The sequence below is a fragment of the Dendropsophus ebraccatus genome, chromosome 1, assembly GCF_027789765.1.
Source record: "Dendropsophus ebraccatus isolate aDenEbr1 chromosome 1, aDenEbr1.pat, whole genome shotgun sequence".
In the NCBI taxonomy this organism is placed as follows: domain Eukaryota; kingdom Metazoa; phylum Chordata; class Amphibia; order Anura; family Hylidae; genus Dendropsophus; species Dendropsophus ebraccatus.
In genome coordinates, this window is record NC_091454.1 from 38,594,399 (window position 1) to 38,610,676 (window position 16,278).

General features: G+C 41.6%; 1 protein-coding gene across 1 annotated transcript in view; it reads left to right on the forward strand.

The window, feature by feature from the left end:
* GABRG2 (gamma-aminobutyric acid type A receptor subunit gamma2) overlaps window positions 1-16,278 on the forward strand; it is a 118,528-nt gene that overhangs the window by 41,131 nt on the left and 61,119 nt on the right. Inside the window, 2 exon segments of the mRNA XM_069954104.1 lie at window positions 13,072-13,220; window positions 14,029-14,096. Of these exon segments, the coding sequence (XP_069810205.1) occupies window positions 13,072-13,220; window positions 14,029-14,096 (217 nt within the window).

Sequence of the window (16,278 nt, forward strand, 5' to 3'; positions counted from 1 at the left end):
AAATTAAATAAAAAAAAATTATAGTCAGAAAATATAAACATTAGAAGGTAGTTAAGGCACCTTTATGTATTTTCACATCATGGTAATTGTATGGACGCTGTCACTATGTCCGCCCAATCCCTGGCTATATTAGTGTATGTGCACACAGAAATTCTTGCGGATTCCACAAGGAATTGAAGAGTAAAGATTTCTGCTCGAAATTCCTCTCCTTTTCTGCTCTGACAGAATAGGAGCAGAATTCAAACAGAATTAAAGTGGAATTTGAGCAGAATTTCTAGCAAAATGTAAGCCATATTGACTTCTATAGGACTTCTCTAGAGGAATCAGCCAAAACAATGAACCTGTCCATTCTTTGGGCGGAACACGGATTCCGTATGTAATCTGGATGGAAATATCTGCTGTGTGCACTAATGTGGGTAAATACAATAGAAAACAATGGGAGCCAGGACTGAAATTTTTTGTGGGTGGAATTTGAGCGGATTCTGCACGTATTTTGAAAACATGAAGTCAATCACTGAACTTTTTCAGCGTGATGATGAAACCTGATGGTGGCATTTTGAGGGACCCCATGTTTCCCAAAGATTCACTACAAAGACAACCAGATAAAGGTCCTCAGAGATTACTCTAGAAAAATCTTGGTAAAATCAGTGATATGCCTGTACAGGTACTTATGTGTATTTAAATATTCGGACAACACTGGGGCAGTCTTACTAAAATAATCTAATTCACTAGTGTAAATTTAGACTAGACAGTGTTGGAATGTGGCCGATTTCTCAAAGCAGACTATGCTGTTTGGTAAATGTGGCTGATCCGTATAACCCTAACTATCTAACTTTATACCACCTATTAGCTGTATTATTTTGTTCAAGAGTTTAGCACCAAAGTTTTGATGCGTATCACCTATAAAGTCAAACACCTCTTTTAGGTGACGTCACGCCTCCTTGTCAGAAAAGACAAGGGCAAACACACTCACGAAAAAGTTTGTTCTGGAAAGCTGTGATGACAAAATAAGGATTTGTGTGGTCCTAAGTTTCTATAATAGAATGAAAAATCTCAGAAAAGCTGCAAAGTATTTTATTCAGCACAAAGCAGAAAAATTTTCAGTGACTTTTCCGAAGTGACCTGGTTCTTAGGGGGTTAAACAAGATATAACTTTGTGATCGATGTATAATTCATGCCATCTAGAAGCAATTAATAATGTATTGAACAGTTTAAGTGCTTTACACCAGTGTCATAAAAGTCCGGGAGCAAAATTAAAACTTTGTGCAAAAGTTCTGAATTTCAGCATAATTTAGCTGACCCTTCCATTGTCTATGACATTTTAAGATCACTCTGTGCTGTAGGGAATGTTTAAGATGTGATTTTTTTTATTACTACATTATAGCTAACTAAATACAGTGCTTCTACTGCCGTTCTCAAGTTGCACTGAATATTGATGTACAAATATGTATGGAGATATACAGTGAGAGGGCCGAGAGCCCCCATACAATTATAATATATGGGTCCCTTCCTCTTGTAAGAAGGGACCGATCCTACATAGCCTTAAAAATGTGCCCGCATTCCAATTCAAATAAAGTGATGTTCATCTGGCCGATACTATAGTATTGGCCTGGTGAGCATCACACACATCGGCCGTTGTTTCACCGAGCTGTGTCAAACAACGGCTGATGTTCATACCGAGTGTGAACATGGCCTAAGCTTGTAACCAAGACAAGGGGGCATCCTCTACCTCTAGAGGAAAGAAGGCTTCACCATCAGCACAGATGCAGATTCTTTACTGTAAGAGCATTGAGACTATGGAACTCTCTGCCACATGATGTTGTCATGGTTGATTAATTAAATAAGTTCAGGGGAGGCCTGGATGCTTTTCTTGAAAAATATATTACAAGTTATGGCCATTAGATTTCATGTGATAGAACATTAATTTTGGGATTTATTATGATTGTTATTGGAGTCGAGAAGGAATTTTTCTCCCTATGATGGGACAATTGGCATCTGCATCATATGGCTATTTGCCTTTCTCTGGACCAACACTTTTCTGTAGAACTTGCTGGACTTTTTTTTTCAGTCTTATTAACTATGTTACTTTATTTATGTATACCTTAGAATCCTCCTGTAATAGTAAGATCGCCCTCTAACATGGAATTTTCAAGCAAAGGTGCAATAAAGGTCTTGAGGCTTAGTGGAAGATCATATTTTAGGGCCTTTTTCTATCCCACACTTGTATAATTCTGCTGCTCTTAGGGACAGTTCACACTGAGTAAATTTATAGGAATTCCGCGGCAGAATCCCACCTGCCTCAGAGTCCCGCAGTGTTTGTATGGGAGGGCGTGCGTACCTCCGCTTCCTCCCCTCTCTGTTTAAAAAATTGACATGTCAATTTTTTTGGAGGAGAGTTGAGGAGCGTGAGCCCTCCCATAGAGTGTCCATTTGATACTCAGGCAGGCAGGATTCTGTGGAATTCCGATGAATTTACTTAGTGTGAACTAGCCCTTATATGGTGAAATGTCTTTAGGGTCCCAGAGATACCAAGGTCTAGGTGTAGCTTCAAGCTCTTCATCGTTTATATTTGCATCTTTAGTTGTAGGTGCTGTAGTTTGAAGAGACCTGTCCTAGTGGCAGGTCTTTTCTGAATAGACACTTGATAGAGATGAGCAAATCTGGAGACAAGAGCTGTGTTGTCTATGGAAGAAAGTGGCCATGTTTTTTTTTTATGTAGAATAACCCCTTTATTATATATTCTTAATTTATATTATACAGTTCACAATATAGGGTTCAATAATTCTGTGACAGCACTACTATTAAAGGCTGTAGGTAAAAAAGCTTCCATTGAAAGAAACGTTGTTTTTTTTTTCTCATGACAGATTTTAATAGAACTGCGGTTATTTCCTTTTAGCTCGAGCATTTCACACTTTATTTCTGTTGTTCCAACCAACATTATGCTGTGCAGAGTAAATAATGTTTGAGGATTATTATACTACCTTTTTTCCTATATACTTAATGAATAATTGCATACTGTTACAGTACCAGGTATTATTACCTTTATACAATGTCATGTAGAGAAGCATTTTACTCTTTATGTTCTTGTTATTTCTGTTAGAACTATGGCGTTCGTGTAGAATTTTTCATGCTCAATATTAAAGGAGTTTTCTTTTCTTATAAAGTTATTATGGCGCATCTACTAGTGATGTTCGTAAAAAAAACAACAACACAGAAGGTAGACATTGTGATTATACTTATTATTGTACTTACTCTCTATATCTCAGTAATGCTCAGAGAATGGACCCTACTGGGCCAAACAAATCAACTATAAGGCTAGGTTCACACTGCGTTTTCAGCATCCGTTTAACGGATCCGTTTTTTTTAACGTCCAGAAAAATAGGGTCAGCAACGTTTTTTGGTCCGTTTTGGTCCGCCAAAAAAAACGGATCCGTTCTTTTTTTATAATGGAAGTCAATGAAAAAACGGATGCACACAAATGAATCCGTTTTTTGCAATCCGTTTTTCATGCGTTTTTTGCAAAAAACGGATGCGTTAAACGGATGCTGAAAACGCAGTGTGAACCTAGCCTAAGGAGCAAATTTTTGCGAATATTTTTGAAGACTGCCAATCAGAATGAATTATACAGCATTGTAGTAAGATTGCTTACCTCTGGTTCATGTTGTCCATGGGTTAGGAACTTGTGACATGTTCCTTTTAATATTTTGGCAGTCTGTTGCCCCAGATTCTTCTATGTGGGTTACATAACTGGATAAATGTAGTTGAGGTCCAAAGTCCAAAATTACGGTTGCCAGTAGAAAAAGGAAAACTTGCAGCGGACTGTGCGAGATTGCAATGAATTGCTCAAAGTCAGGAACAAGTGTTTAAAGAAACACAAGATTTTCTATCATTCCTTAGGTTTAGTCTACTTTTACTAAACTAACACATAATACATTGAGGTTTACTGAGATAATTTTTATAAATAAGTATATGGCATGATGTAAAAGTTACCCATTAAGCATTGAAATGTCGCCCGTGGTGTTCTTGTAATTATCTCCTTTTCTTTCTATTAAATTAAGTACTGTATAAGTAAATACTGATGTCCTAATAGCAATTTTAAATGTAAGGACTTATGACTTAACACCTAAGCATAAGAAAGAATGACATTCTTAACTGACAAAGCAAAAAAGTTGGATCACGTCTATTAAAGGGTATTGTCTAATATAGAGAAAAAAACTTATTTGGTTATCTCAGTTAATAGAGGGGAATGCCTCATTCCAAAGCTCCATCAATAAGCCACAGCAGAGAGGGATGTTAAACTTAGTGATCTTTATTGTTTTACAAATAATTAAAGAACCTGTCACGCTGAGCCTGTGGTCTTATCTGCGTATGCAGGAAGGCTGTTATAGTGCAGAGTGAGCTGAGCAAATAGCATATTGTTTTGAGGGAAAATCTAGTGGGTAATCCGACTTGGTATCATCTGCTGGACTTCTAAGACCCAGAAAACTTTTAAGTCATATTGTGCCAAAATTCTCAACTTTCTAGAAAATTGTGTCACACAAGTGTGCTTGGTGTAAAATGTGAATCTCCAGATTTTCTACACAGGTATAGGTTTTAGCTGAAATCTACACTAGCTCCTACAGTAGCTGCCATAGATTTCAGTCGCAAGTGCACAGGACAGTCATGGGGTAGCTGAGAATGTGGGCGATTTATAGGGAAGTGTACACCTCTTAATAAACCTTGTAGATCTAATATCAGTGTCATGGCGGTCCGCGCCGCCTCCGCTCCCGAGCGCCGCCCGGCCCCGTCTCTCACCTTCTGCAGGAGGTCCCCTGCATCTCCTGGGGCTCCTGTGTCCTCTTCTCCCCTGACTCCCGGCGTCTGCGCTGCACGCCGGGGAGTCTCAGTGTGTCAGAGCCGGCGCGCGCGTCCCCGCCTCCTGGGGCGCGCGCGCGCCGGCTCTGCTATGTCTTAAAGGCACAGTGTCCCCACAATTGGTCTGGCCATTTTCTCTGCCCCTATTAAAGCCTGCCCCTTCCTGTTCCCTTTGCCGGATCTATAGTGCCCTTTGCCTATCAGAGAAAGCGTTCCCTCATTACTGCCATTTTCTTGTGTACCAGTCCTTTTGCTCACTTGTACGCCAAACTGGAGAAATGTCTATTTCATCAATCCAGCCTTCCTTTCCTGGGTTATGTCGTTTCTAACAAGGGTCTCCAGATGGATCCCGCTAAACTTTCGGCTGTCCTCCAGTGGCCTCGCCCCGTCGGACTTCGAGCCATCCAGCGCTTTCTTGGCTTCGCCAACTATTACCGGCAATTCATTCCGCATTACTCTACACTTGTGGCACCCATTGTCAATCTTACCCGGAAGACTGCTAATCCTAAGGTATGGCCACCTGAAGCAGAAGAAGCCTTTCAACACCTTAAGACGTCCTTTGCCTCGGCACCCGTCCTATCTCGCCCCGACCCCACCAGACCTTTCTTCGTGGAGGTGGACGCATCTTCTGTAGGTGCTGGGGCAGTTCTTACTCAAAAGGATGCCAAGGGTAAGATACGCACCTGCGGCTTCTTCTCTAAAACCTTTTCTTCAGCCGAGAAGAATTATACCATTGGAGATCGGGAACTCTTGGCTATCAAGATGGCCCTTGAAGAATGGCGTCACCTTCTGGAGGGGGCTAGACATCCGGTCAACATCTTTACGGATCACAAAAATCTGCTGTACCTCCAGACGGCCCAGCGCCTTAATCCTAGGCAAGCCCGTTGGTCCCTCTTCTTTTCCCATTTTAATTTCTTCATCCATTTCCGCCCCGCGGAGAAAAACATCAAGGCCGATGCCTTGTCCCGCGCTTCTGATGTCCTGGGACAAGATTCTACTCCTCGTCATATTGTACCACCAGAACGCCTGCTTCCTGTGGCTTCCGCCGATCTTCGTCTCCTACCCCCTGGAAAGACGTATGTTCGTCCAGCTCTTCGAAGACGAATTCTTAAATGGGGACATAGCTCCCTATTGGCTGGACACCCAGGTGTACACAAATCTCTTCACCATATCTCCCGTTACTACTGGTGGCCAACGTTAGGGAGGGATGTCAAAGACTTTGTGTCCTCATGCTCTTCTTGTGCCCGCAACAAGATCTCTCGGCAGAGACCACCTGGCCTACTCCATCCGCTACCGGTCCCAGAAGCCCCTTGGCAGTACATTGCGATGGACTTTATCACAGATCTACCCTCCTCTGCCGGTAATACTATAGTCTGGACGGTGACCGACCGTTTCTCTAAGATGTCGCACTTCATCCCACTACCTGGTCTCCCATCTGCTCCCCGTCTAGCTAATCTCTTCTTCCTGCACATATTCCGCCTGCATGGACTACCAGTCACCATCACGTCAGATCGAGGAACACAGTTTGTCTCTAAGTTCTGGCGGGCTCTCTGTCCCCGCCTTCAAGTGAAACTAAACTTCTCCTCAGCCTATCATCCTCAGTTTAATGGTCAAGCGGAAAGAGTGAATCAAATTCTGGGTTGCTATTTACGTCACTTTGTGTCGGCTCGACAAGATGACTGGTCCGATTTGCTACCCTGGGCTGAGTTCTCTTATAATCATCTAGAGTCCAGCTCCACAGGAGAATCCCCATTCTACATCGTCTACGGTCGTCATCCTCGTCCTCCTCTACCTCTGTCCTCCTCTTCTTCTCCAGACGTGCCTGCTGTCAACGTCCTGGTCCAAGACTTCTCGGCCATCTGGGAGAAGACTCGTCACTCATTGCTGCAGGCTTCCTCCCATATGAAATCTCAGGCAGACAAAAAGAGAAGACCTGCCGTGTCTTTTAACCCTGGGGACAAGGTATGGCTATCTTCCAAATACATACGCCTGAAGATACCCAGCTACAAATTGGGACCTCGTTTTTTGGGTCCTTTTGTGGTTTTGAGACGCATCAACCCCGTGGCCTACAAGCTCCGTTTGCCATCCTCTATGCGGATCCCCAACTGCTTTCATGTTTCCCTTCTGAGACCTGTAGTCCTTAACCGCTATTCCCGTGAACCTTCCCCACCTTCTCCTCAAGTGGACACCACGGACGTTTATACTGTCGAGGACATTCTTGCCATGAAGACAGTTCGAGCCCGGCCGCCCGGCCCCGTCTCTCACCTTCTGCAGGAGGTCCCCTGCATCTCCTGGGGCTCCTGTGTCCTCTTCTCCCCTGACTCCCGGCGTCTGCGCTGCATGCCGGGGAGTCTCAGTGTGTCAGAGCCGGCGCGCGCGTCCCCGCCTCCTGGAGAGCGCGCGCGCCGGCTCTGCTATGTCTTAAAGGCACAGTGTCCCCACAATTGGTCTGGCCATTTTCTCTGCCCCTATTAAAGCCTGCCCCTTCCTGTTCCCTTTGCCGGATCTATAGTGCCCTTTGCCTATCAGAGAAAGCGTTCCCTAATTACTGCCATTTTCTTGTGTACCAGTCCTTTGCTCACGTTTCCTGTCTCCGCCCTTGTACGCCGCCTGCCCTGACCCCTTGGCCCGTCCCTGACTACGTCCTTGCCTTACGATTTTGTACTTCGCCTCTACTCGCCACCTACACAAGCAAGTCGCGCCAGGGGTAGCGACCTGGGGGTCGCCTGCCGCAGCAAGCCCATCCTGCCTTGCGGCGGGCTCTGGTGAAGACCAGCGGCCCCTTAGACTCCGCTCCCTGGTGCGGCTCTGTACCATCGCTTGTGTGGGCCACGTGGATCCACTGACCCCAGCCGTTACAATCAGTAAATTTTTACTTAAGACTGGCATATGGGACTGTATGCTATGGTTAGTGTCACTATCCAAAATCATTGTTACCAATTACATCACGATATGAGGCCCAAATGATTCCACCACATCATGACCATATCTTCACTTGATAACCAATGCCATCATACTGTTACTGAATAAAAAGCAAATATTCCCCCTATACAGTGACCATATAGTTGTCGATACGAGCAACCTGAAAACTACAATGACCACAGTACAGTTACATCCAGTGACTACATGTGACATTTTCTCTAATCAGAATATTTTTTTCTCTTTCCTTATGTTGTGTATTAGTTCCATGCAAGTAAATATTCACTAGCATGACACTATTGCATCAAATAGAAAAAATCTAATCCCCCCCCTTTAATTTAAATTACTTTCTATGTGTGTGTAATTGAGAAGCCCACTGAGCACCCCCCCCCATTCTTCCCCAAATGGTATCATTGCACTTTTTAGGCCATATCCAGCAAACATGGCGGACCTCAAACATGCTCAGGTTCATCCAAACCTGTGGCTGAAGAAGTTGTATGCAGCCCTAAGGCTGGCTAGAAAACATGGGTACAGTTATACGGCTGTATCCATGTTTCCCAAGAAACTCTAGGACTGCAACTGCTTCAACCATAGGTAATCAAATGTGATCAAGTTTCGTTCATCTCTATTCTCTTAAGGCCTCACATCGTAGTAGTAACACATTTGTGCCCCATACAAAGTAATACAAATCATAGCGAATTGTAGAAATGTGCCTCTACCCACCCCCCGTCTCTTAAGCTAGACAATTGTAACACAACATTTAAAATTCACTGAATAGGAACTTAACATAAGGCCTCATTCACATGTTTTGTGATTTTTCTGGGACACAAAACCTCCCACAATTTTTTCCCTGTGATCCATGGAAAATCATCCGTATTTGTAACCGTAATTGCATCCACTTCCGTAAAATGTGAACAGTACTAGTTTGCATAAATTTGATCCGTGTTTTTTTACAGACAACACGGATGTTACATCCGTGACATCCGTGAAAAATAAAGATCCCATAGACTTTTATTGGTAATCTGTAATTAAAAAGGACTCTGTGAATAGCCCAATAGAAAGTTGAACCGCAATTACAGATCCACAATTACGGACAACTTTACGGGATGTGTGAAAAAGGCCTAAGAGTGTGTAACAAATGATTGTACATAGTGACATCAAAGTAATGGGATACTACAGTGCTGCACATACTCAGCGCTTCACCATCATACACCACTGCATTACATAGGTTTTCTAGAAGCAATGTTTCATGAGGGGCGTGTATGTGGAGTACTGCAATCTGATGCAACATGCCCCAGTTTTCTTTTCTTATAAATTCAATATGAATTGGACAGAAAAAGAAATGCTGTGTGCTTCCATACAAAATTAGAGGCCGTAATAACATAGGCTCACAGACTCCTCTGACTGAGTGCACTATTTAGGGACTGTACAGAGTAACGATATGATTCCTTAAATGCAGAAGATAAATTCGTATTACTAGAATTGTTAAATCACGATCTTGATAAACTATTAGCTTCTTCAGTACATCCATCGAGTTTCTTATAGAAGTGAAAGAAGTCAAATAAAAACTACAAATAAACAAAAAGAAGCCTGTATCTAACCTGTTATTGACAATGTGAAACATTTCTTTTATATTTTTACAGCTCTGCATCTGGCATCTACTTTACTTAAAGTGAGACATCATACACATAAATAGAAAAAACACACAAAATGTGCCAAGTCTATGAATAGTTCTATGATGCTTAATAAATTGTTGATGAAAATCCTACTGATTATATATGCTAAGAAATGCACTGGTATAATGACATCCTACTCTGTTTTACAATAAGACAGACTTTGCAGATTTTTTGTTTTGTTTTCTTCTAAACAGCACCTTTTAGTCTGGCAAGTCAAAAGCCACAACAAGAAATATTGTTTGGAAACCTTATCAATATGCTTATCAAAAGCCAAATTTTTAAAGCCTGGGTAACCCCCAGAAAGGAACCATGTATGTCAGTATCAGGCAGGGCCAAGTCTAGGTTTTCTGCTGCTTTAGACAAAACCTGAAATCATGATTATTATTTATGACCGTAATTCTCAAAATTTCACGAAAAACAAAATGCAGGCACAGAGGTATCGGCAACGAGTTTCGGTGGGCTCAATGCCACCTTTATCAAGCCAAAAGAACATAGCAAACATACAATGTTTGTATGTTTGCTATGTTCTTTTGGCTTGATAAAGGTGGCATTGAGCCCACTGAAATGCGTTGCCGAGGCCTCTGTGCCTGCATTTTGTTTAATAAATAGAAGCTTTTGAACTAGGCACCCATGAAATCCATCTGACCAACAACACTGATAAGCGTCCTGGAGGGGGTTTGGCTCGGACGATTGGCCTCTCCCCCCTAGTAAAATGAGTTAACTCGCACCGTAATGGTGATCCTTTGATACTGTTTACTGTTGAGTACCAACTCTGATCGCTGCTTCTTTTTCTTGGCTTGTTTCTCCATATATCTTACCGGTGTGGAACTTCCTCCCCACTCAGGCTTTGTTGAGCACCCTCTGTGTGGATGTTCCGTAGGAACAGAGTTTGGTGCCCTGTGTACACTGTCTACTTGGAATTTGGTGTAGTGGGTGAAGTGGTTTGTACCCATACCCACATACACCGGGTGAGTTCTGTTTGTTTTTATTTTTATACATACATTTAGATGAGCGCTGTCCCTTTCTTTGGCTAGCAGAATGTAGAAAGGTCACCTTCACAAAGATAATCAAGATCGTTTAGGGTCTGTCAACTACAGAAATACAACAAAATAACAATTCCTCCCGCCACCCCACCCCCTATCTTTGAACAGGAGTATAATCCATGTTCTAAATCTGTGCTCCCCTCCCCACAGTTCGGACACGCTATTATTCAGTCCGGATGGGATGGATGGTGTTTGCGGGAACCCATAAGTAGTGTGATGCATAATAAGAAATTGAGCCTCCCTCCATTGCTCGGACACCACTGCCATCTGCACAGCATTCCAACCTTTCAACGCCTGGGCCCAGGGGCGTAGCAAGAATTCACGGGGCCCCATAGCAAAAAAAATTTAAGGGGCCCCTTACGTATAACTCTGCACAGAGCTCTGCACATTTTTTTTCCTACTTGATTGCGCAGCTGGAGAACAGAGGTCAGAGGTTATCAATGCGGTGAAGGAGAGATCCCTGTCTTCTGCTTGTTAACCCTTTTTTCGTGTTGCAGCATGTAAGTAAACATTGGGACACTTACACGCTGTAGTACATAAGGAGTTAAGCAGAAGGACAAATGCCCCTACCTTCTTCCCCGGGCCCCATCCTGAAGGGGCCCCATAGCAACTGCCTACCCTGCCTCTATGGTAGCTACGCCACTGCCTGGGCCGTGAGATCAGATAGTGGCCACTTTTCTTCCTGAATAACAATAAGACTATTATACCTTTAGTATCTGCATTTCTAAGCGTTCAATATAAATCTGACAAGGTAGGTATGTTGTGGAATAGACACAAACATAAACATAGAAATAGGGTTATCGGGCAGTTCTGACCTGAGGTCTCTAAGACATGATGAGGGAAAACCAAATTTCTGATTATAAGCTAAGAAATTACCTGGGCCAAGACCATATTTAGCTTGGGAAATTAATTTTAATACCACACACAGCCTGGGGACAAGGGGTGGCGCTGTTTTTGCAAACAAAATTATTGTGTTTTTTTTATCCTGCAAAACTTCTTTAACTGTATTGTCCTTAAGAAAATCCACTTTTGTGTGGAAATATATGCAGACTTTCTGATTAAAATTCATGGAGATCACAAAGGGTCCCTTAGCCAAGACTCTCGCTGTGCATTACTGTCCAACTAAACACACTTGGCTGTTTCCACCATTGCAGATTGCTCTTTCCTACACTTACATAAGAGTTGCATGCTGATTTACTGGAGTATAATACCAAAAAAATCTCCAGGCGGCTTTGATTAGAGAAATCAATACAGTACATTTTGGTATTTATTATCAGCTTCATAAATACAGAATCTCCTGTATATGTTGTTTTCCTCGAAATTTAGCACAAGCTGTTTATTGACAGTATTGGGTTCATTGTACACGGCTAATCACATAACATTGTAAACAATGATGGATATTTTGGGCACAATGACTAAGAATTTCAACAAAAAAACTTATATTCTGTATTGTATGTTTTCTATAGTATGACTGCAGGTAGTCTAAAGTGCAGGTGAGTAATGAGTTGCTAAGTAACAGAAGGCAATGAACCTTAACGCAGAGTCATGTCAGAACTACTCGATCTCAATGCGTCTATCATTTAATCGTGACTGCTACAAGTGCAACTCATGACTTTTCAAGGGATTAACATTTTAACATTTTTATTGAAATTACTAGCAATTATTAAAGCAACACATAATGTTAGGCATACTAAATAAGGAGAAACAGACCTAAGTTGTAATATATATATATATATATATATATATATATATATATATATAAAATACAGCATGAAAACTAAATACTGGCCTCTTTTTTTTTTTTTTTAAAGGACCAAGGACTCATTGTTTCAATATTGCGAATCATACATTTTAGAGGTCTTTGTTACAAGACCCTGGAGTTTTAAGATATCCTTCTAAACGTAAGGAGTCAGGCTGGATACACACTGCGTTTTTGCTGTTTGTTCAACCCCTTAACAACACAAGGTGTAAATGCACGCCCTGGCGTTGCTAGGGGCATTCAGAGGGGGCCGTGCCGTGACCCTGCTCTGAACCACTGCAATCCTGGGTGCTATATGCAGCCTGGGACCATGGCAATTAGCGGGCATGGTCCGATCACTGTGCCTGCGAATTAGCCATTTAAATGCAGCTGTTAAAGTTGACAGCTGCATTTAAAAGGCTGTTTTACCCCATGGTGTTGGTCTAGTGGGGGGATCGTACCCCGCGTGACTTGATTGCTGAGGAGCAGTCCCTGCATCTTAGCCGTCTGGGAGTCTGCGCTCTAATGGCACTGATCATGGCTTGGCAATCTATTGTTCTCAGCAATAGAACATAGATCTCATTAATCTATGCAGTTTATCTACATATCTATGCTACATATTCTTTCTTTCATTGCTGCTTTGTGTTATTGCTGCTAAAATATAAAAACAAATGAACAGCCTATATCATGGGCCTTTTATCACATCCCGTGTTAACACAGTGCTGATGTTATTAGAGTGTTGGTGATGAGTGAGAGTGTTCATGTTAAGTGAGTAATGTTAGAGTATCAGAGGATTTAAATGTATTGATCTAAATCTGGTTAATTTACTCTCCACTTGCAGTTCTGTTCAAAAAGAAGATGAAGATTATGAAGATGCACCATCTAATAAAACATGGCTGCTGACAAGAAAATTTCATGATAATGATGTTACTTCTATTCTTAATGGACTGTTAAAGGGTTATGACAACAAGCTCAGGCCTGATATCGGAGGTATGGAGTGTGCAGGATATTGTCATATGTAATGTCTTCTGCTATTTGTGCTCAGTACATTATTTCCGCATGTCCTATTTGAATAGGGTTGTTATCATAGCAATTATTTTCGGATGTCTATTGCAAACAGCAGACATTTTTTAGTTGTTCACATACAGTTTTTCTTTTTTCACCATCCTTTCAACGTTTTTACTATTAAATTCAATGGCTTTTCAATTAAAGACACACCTGGCACACAAAGGCCAATAAGTCCACCTAAGGGTCCATTTACACAGAAAGATTATCTGACAGATTATCTGCCAAAGATTTGAAGCCAAAGCCAGAAATGGATTTGTAAAGCGGAGAAATCTCAGGCTTTCCTTTATAACCTGATCTGTGTTTATAGTCTGTTCCTGGCTTTGGCTTCAAATCTTTGGCAGATAATCTGTCAGATAATCTTTCTGTGTAAATGGACCTTTAGCTAGAACAATGTACCAACAGCCGTCATTGTTTGGGCAGCCAAACAGCGAAATGACGGACATAATTTTTTCTTTTCACAAAAAACGTTGTGTAAACATATCCTATGAATCCAAAAATACTCAAAAATATACAAACAAGACCTGGTCCATAGTAGTCTTTTTAAAAGCTGGTCTACTAGAAAGCTTGTTCATTGGAAGTCAATATAAACAATTGTATGACATACAGTTCTATCCATCTGGTAATGCATTGATAATAAGGCCTAAAAAAGGAAAATCACAAAACTGAATTATATAAAAAAAAAAATGTCACATTAATAGTTACTAAACAACAGCTTTTTTTTTCTTAACAGTAAAGCCAACCGTAATACATACAGATATGTATGTGAACAGCATTGGGCCAGTAAATGCCATCAATATGGTGAGTATTATTAATTAATCTTCTTCCTATTATTATTATTATGATAATGATCATCATTTTTATTATTATTGTTTTTGTAAATGATTTATTCAATCTAATGGATGTTGTCATAAGCATTTGAATGGGGATGTGAAATAAAGCATGTTTACAATTGATATTAAGTTGTTGTTTTTTTTTATCATGCCTTAAAACAAAGCTATACTTACTTGTATCCAGGTCGCAGCTTTTTAGCCTTGTGCTCCTTGAAAAAAAGACACTAAACACAGGAAGTCCTGCCAGTACAGAATGTCACAGCTTAATAGGTTCATCAATTAAATGACTGCATTCTCTGTGAGTGTGCAGGTGACCAGGACTTCCTGCATTTGGACTCTTTTTTTTTCAACCAGCACAAGAATAAAAAGATGCCTCCTGGAAACTAGACCTTGGACCAGATATCCCATACAAAGAACACCTGTGATAATACCTGGTGTACTGAGTATAATTATAACACCAGTGAAATGCTAAGGAAATCTTAAAAACATGATCTGTTGGTAAGACCTGAGGACTGGAATTGAGAAGCACTGTTTTAAAGCATGATAAAAATATTGTTAATGTGTGGGAAATGGTGGTGATGCTGGTGGTGCCATCCTTTTTTTTGAACTGCTGCCCGGTTCCAGTGCATGGAACCAGTCTATTCACAAGCACTGGCCCACCATGAAAAACTGGGGGTGGCCCCCAGTGTGACAATCTCCCATGGCCTCTGTTACGAGGTATCATTAGAATCAATGGAGCCACGTCACAGAGGGGAAGGGGTTTCATCACACCTGCGGACGGTGAACCTGACGCCTGTGCTTCATGCTGGGCCAATGCCCGGGAATAGACTGGCCCCGTGCTTGGAAACCGGGTTGGCGGTTCAAAAAAATTACCAAGCCACTAGCATTCCCACACCAATCCATTCATGCATTTAAAAAAAAAAAAAAAGCAATGTACCTGTTAGTAGATTTGCTTTAAGCACCAAATAGTGACACTGGCCATACACCTAAGATGGCTGCTGAGCATTTACCTAAGTGATATCTATGCATCACACCCACTGCCCACACATTTGTCTCAACTGAGCATGCATGTGTTCGGAATGGGATTAAAGGGGTTATCCATCTAAGAGCATAAAAATTAAATGCTAGCTGGTCTTACTCGCTGGTCTTAAGTTCCCCTGAGTATTTTGAGCCACCTCCTGTCTTTCTAGCTGCTGCCATTCCTGAGTTACAAGTTTTTCTAAAAGCTGATCTATAACTAAGATAGGAAAATACATTTCCCTCCATGCATTTGTCCTATTTGTGTACTCACTCCCTTAGCTTTCTTTCCTGCCCACTGCTGTCATTACTATTGCACATTAAACACAGGACTGTTTTTCAGTGATTTTGCATCACATCACCCCAGTATGTATTCCATACTAGCTAATGATGTAGCAGAGCTGACGCGCACATGGTGTAGCTATGGAGCTATGTTTACCAGGGGGTGAAGTGTAGATTTAGATCTCTGCTTGCAGACTGTGAATGAAAACATTCTAGTTCCATCCAGACTCTAAGAACATCTATAGCACTTACAATATGCAGAGCTGTTACACAAAGACCGGTACATTTGCCAGCATTCACTAACAGAGATAGAATTATAACTTTTCATATTACGGAAACCTAGGCTCAGGGACACATGTAAGTCTATGGAAGCAGCACAGGTTTATAGAGATGATGCAGATGATATCTCCTGAGGACAGGGTTATCAAGTCAATAGACAGCTAACCCTGCCCCCAGAGGAGTGGGAAAGAGGGAGCAGCGTATTGTCAGAGTGAACCCAGAGTAGAGGATTTTAGACATTCAGAGCGGAAAAGCAGGAAAAGGTTGCAAGATAGGTTAAACAGGTGTATTCAAGTCAGTACCTAGCCTTTTAAAAAAGCTCTGAAGTATGAATGGGGATACTTAGCCAAGCCTCCAGTAGTAGGGCATCAATGAGGAAGCTCTCTTTCTTCTTGAGGTAGGTTACTTTGCACATCCCTAGGGGATAAAAAGGTCTGGTCACGTTCAAATCTTTTCTTTTCCCAGCTTCTGCTGTCAGAAAAGATTTTGAAGGAGCCCATATAAGATATAAGATGGTCGGTCCTGCTCACATTGGCAATTTTTAACTGATGTTAATCCAATGTACTGTATGG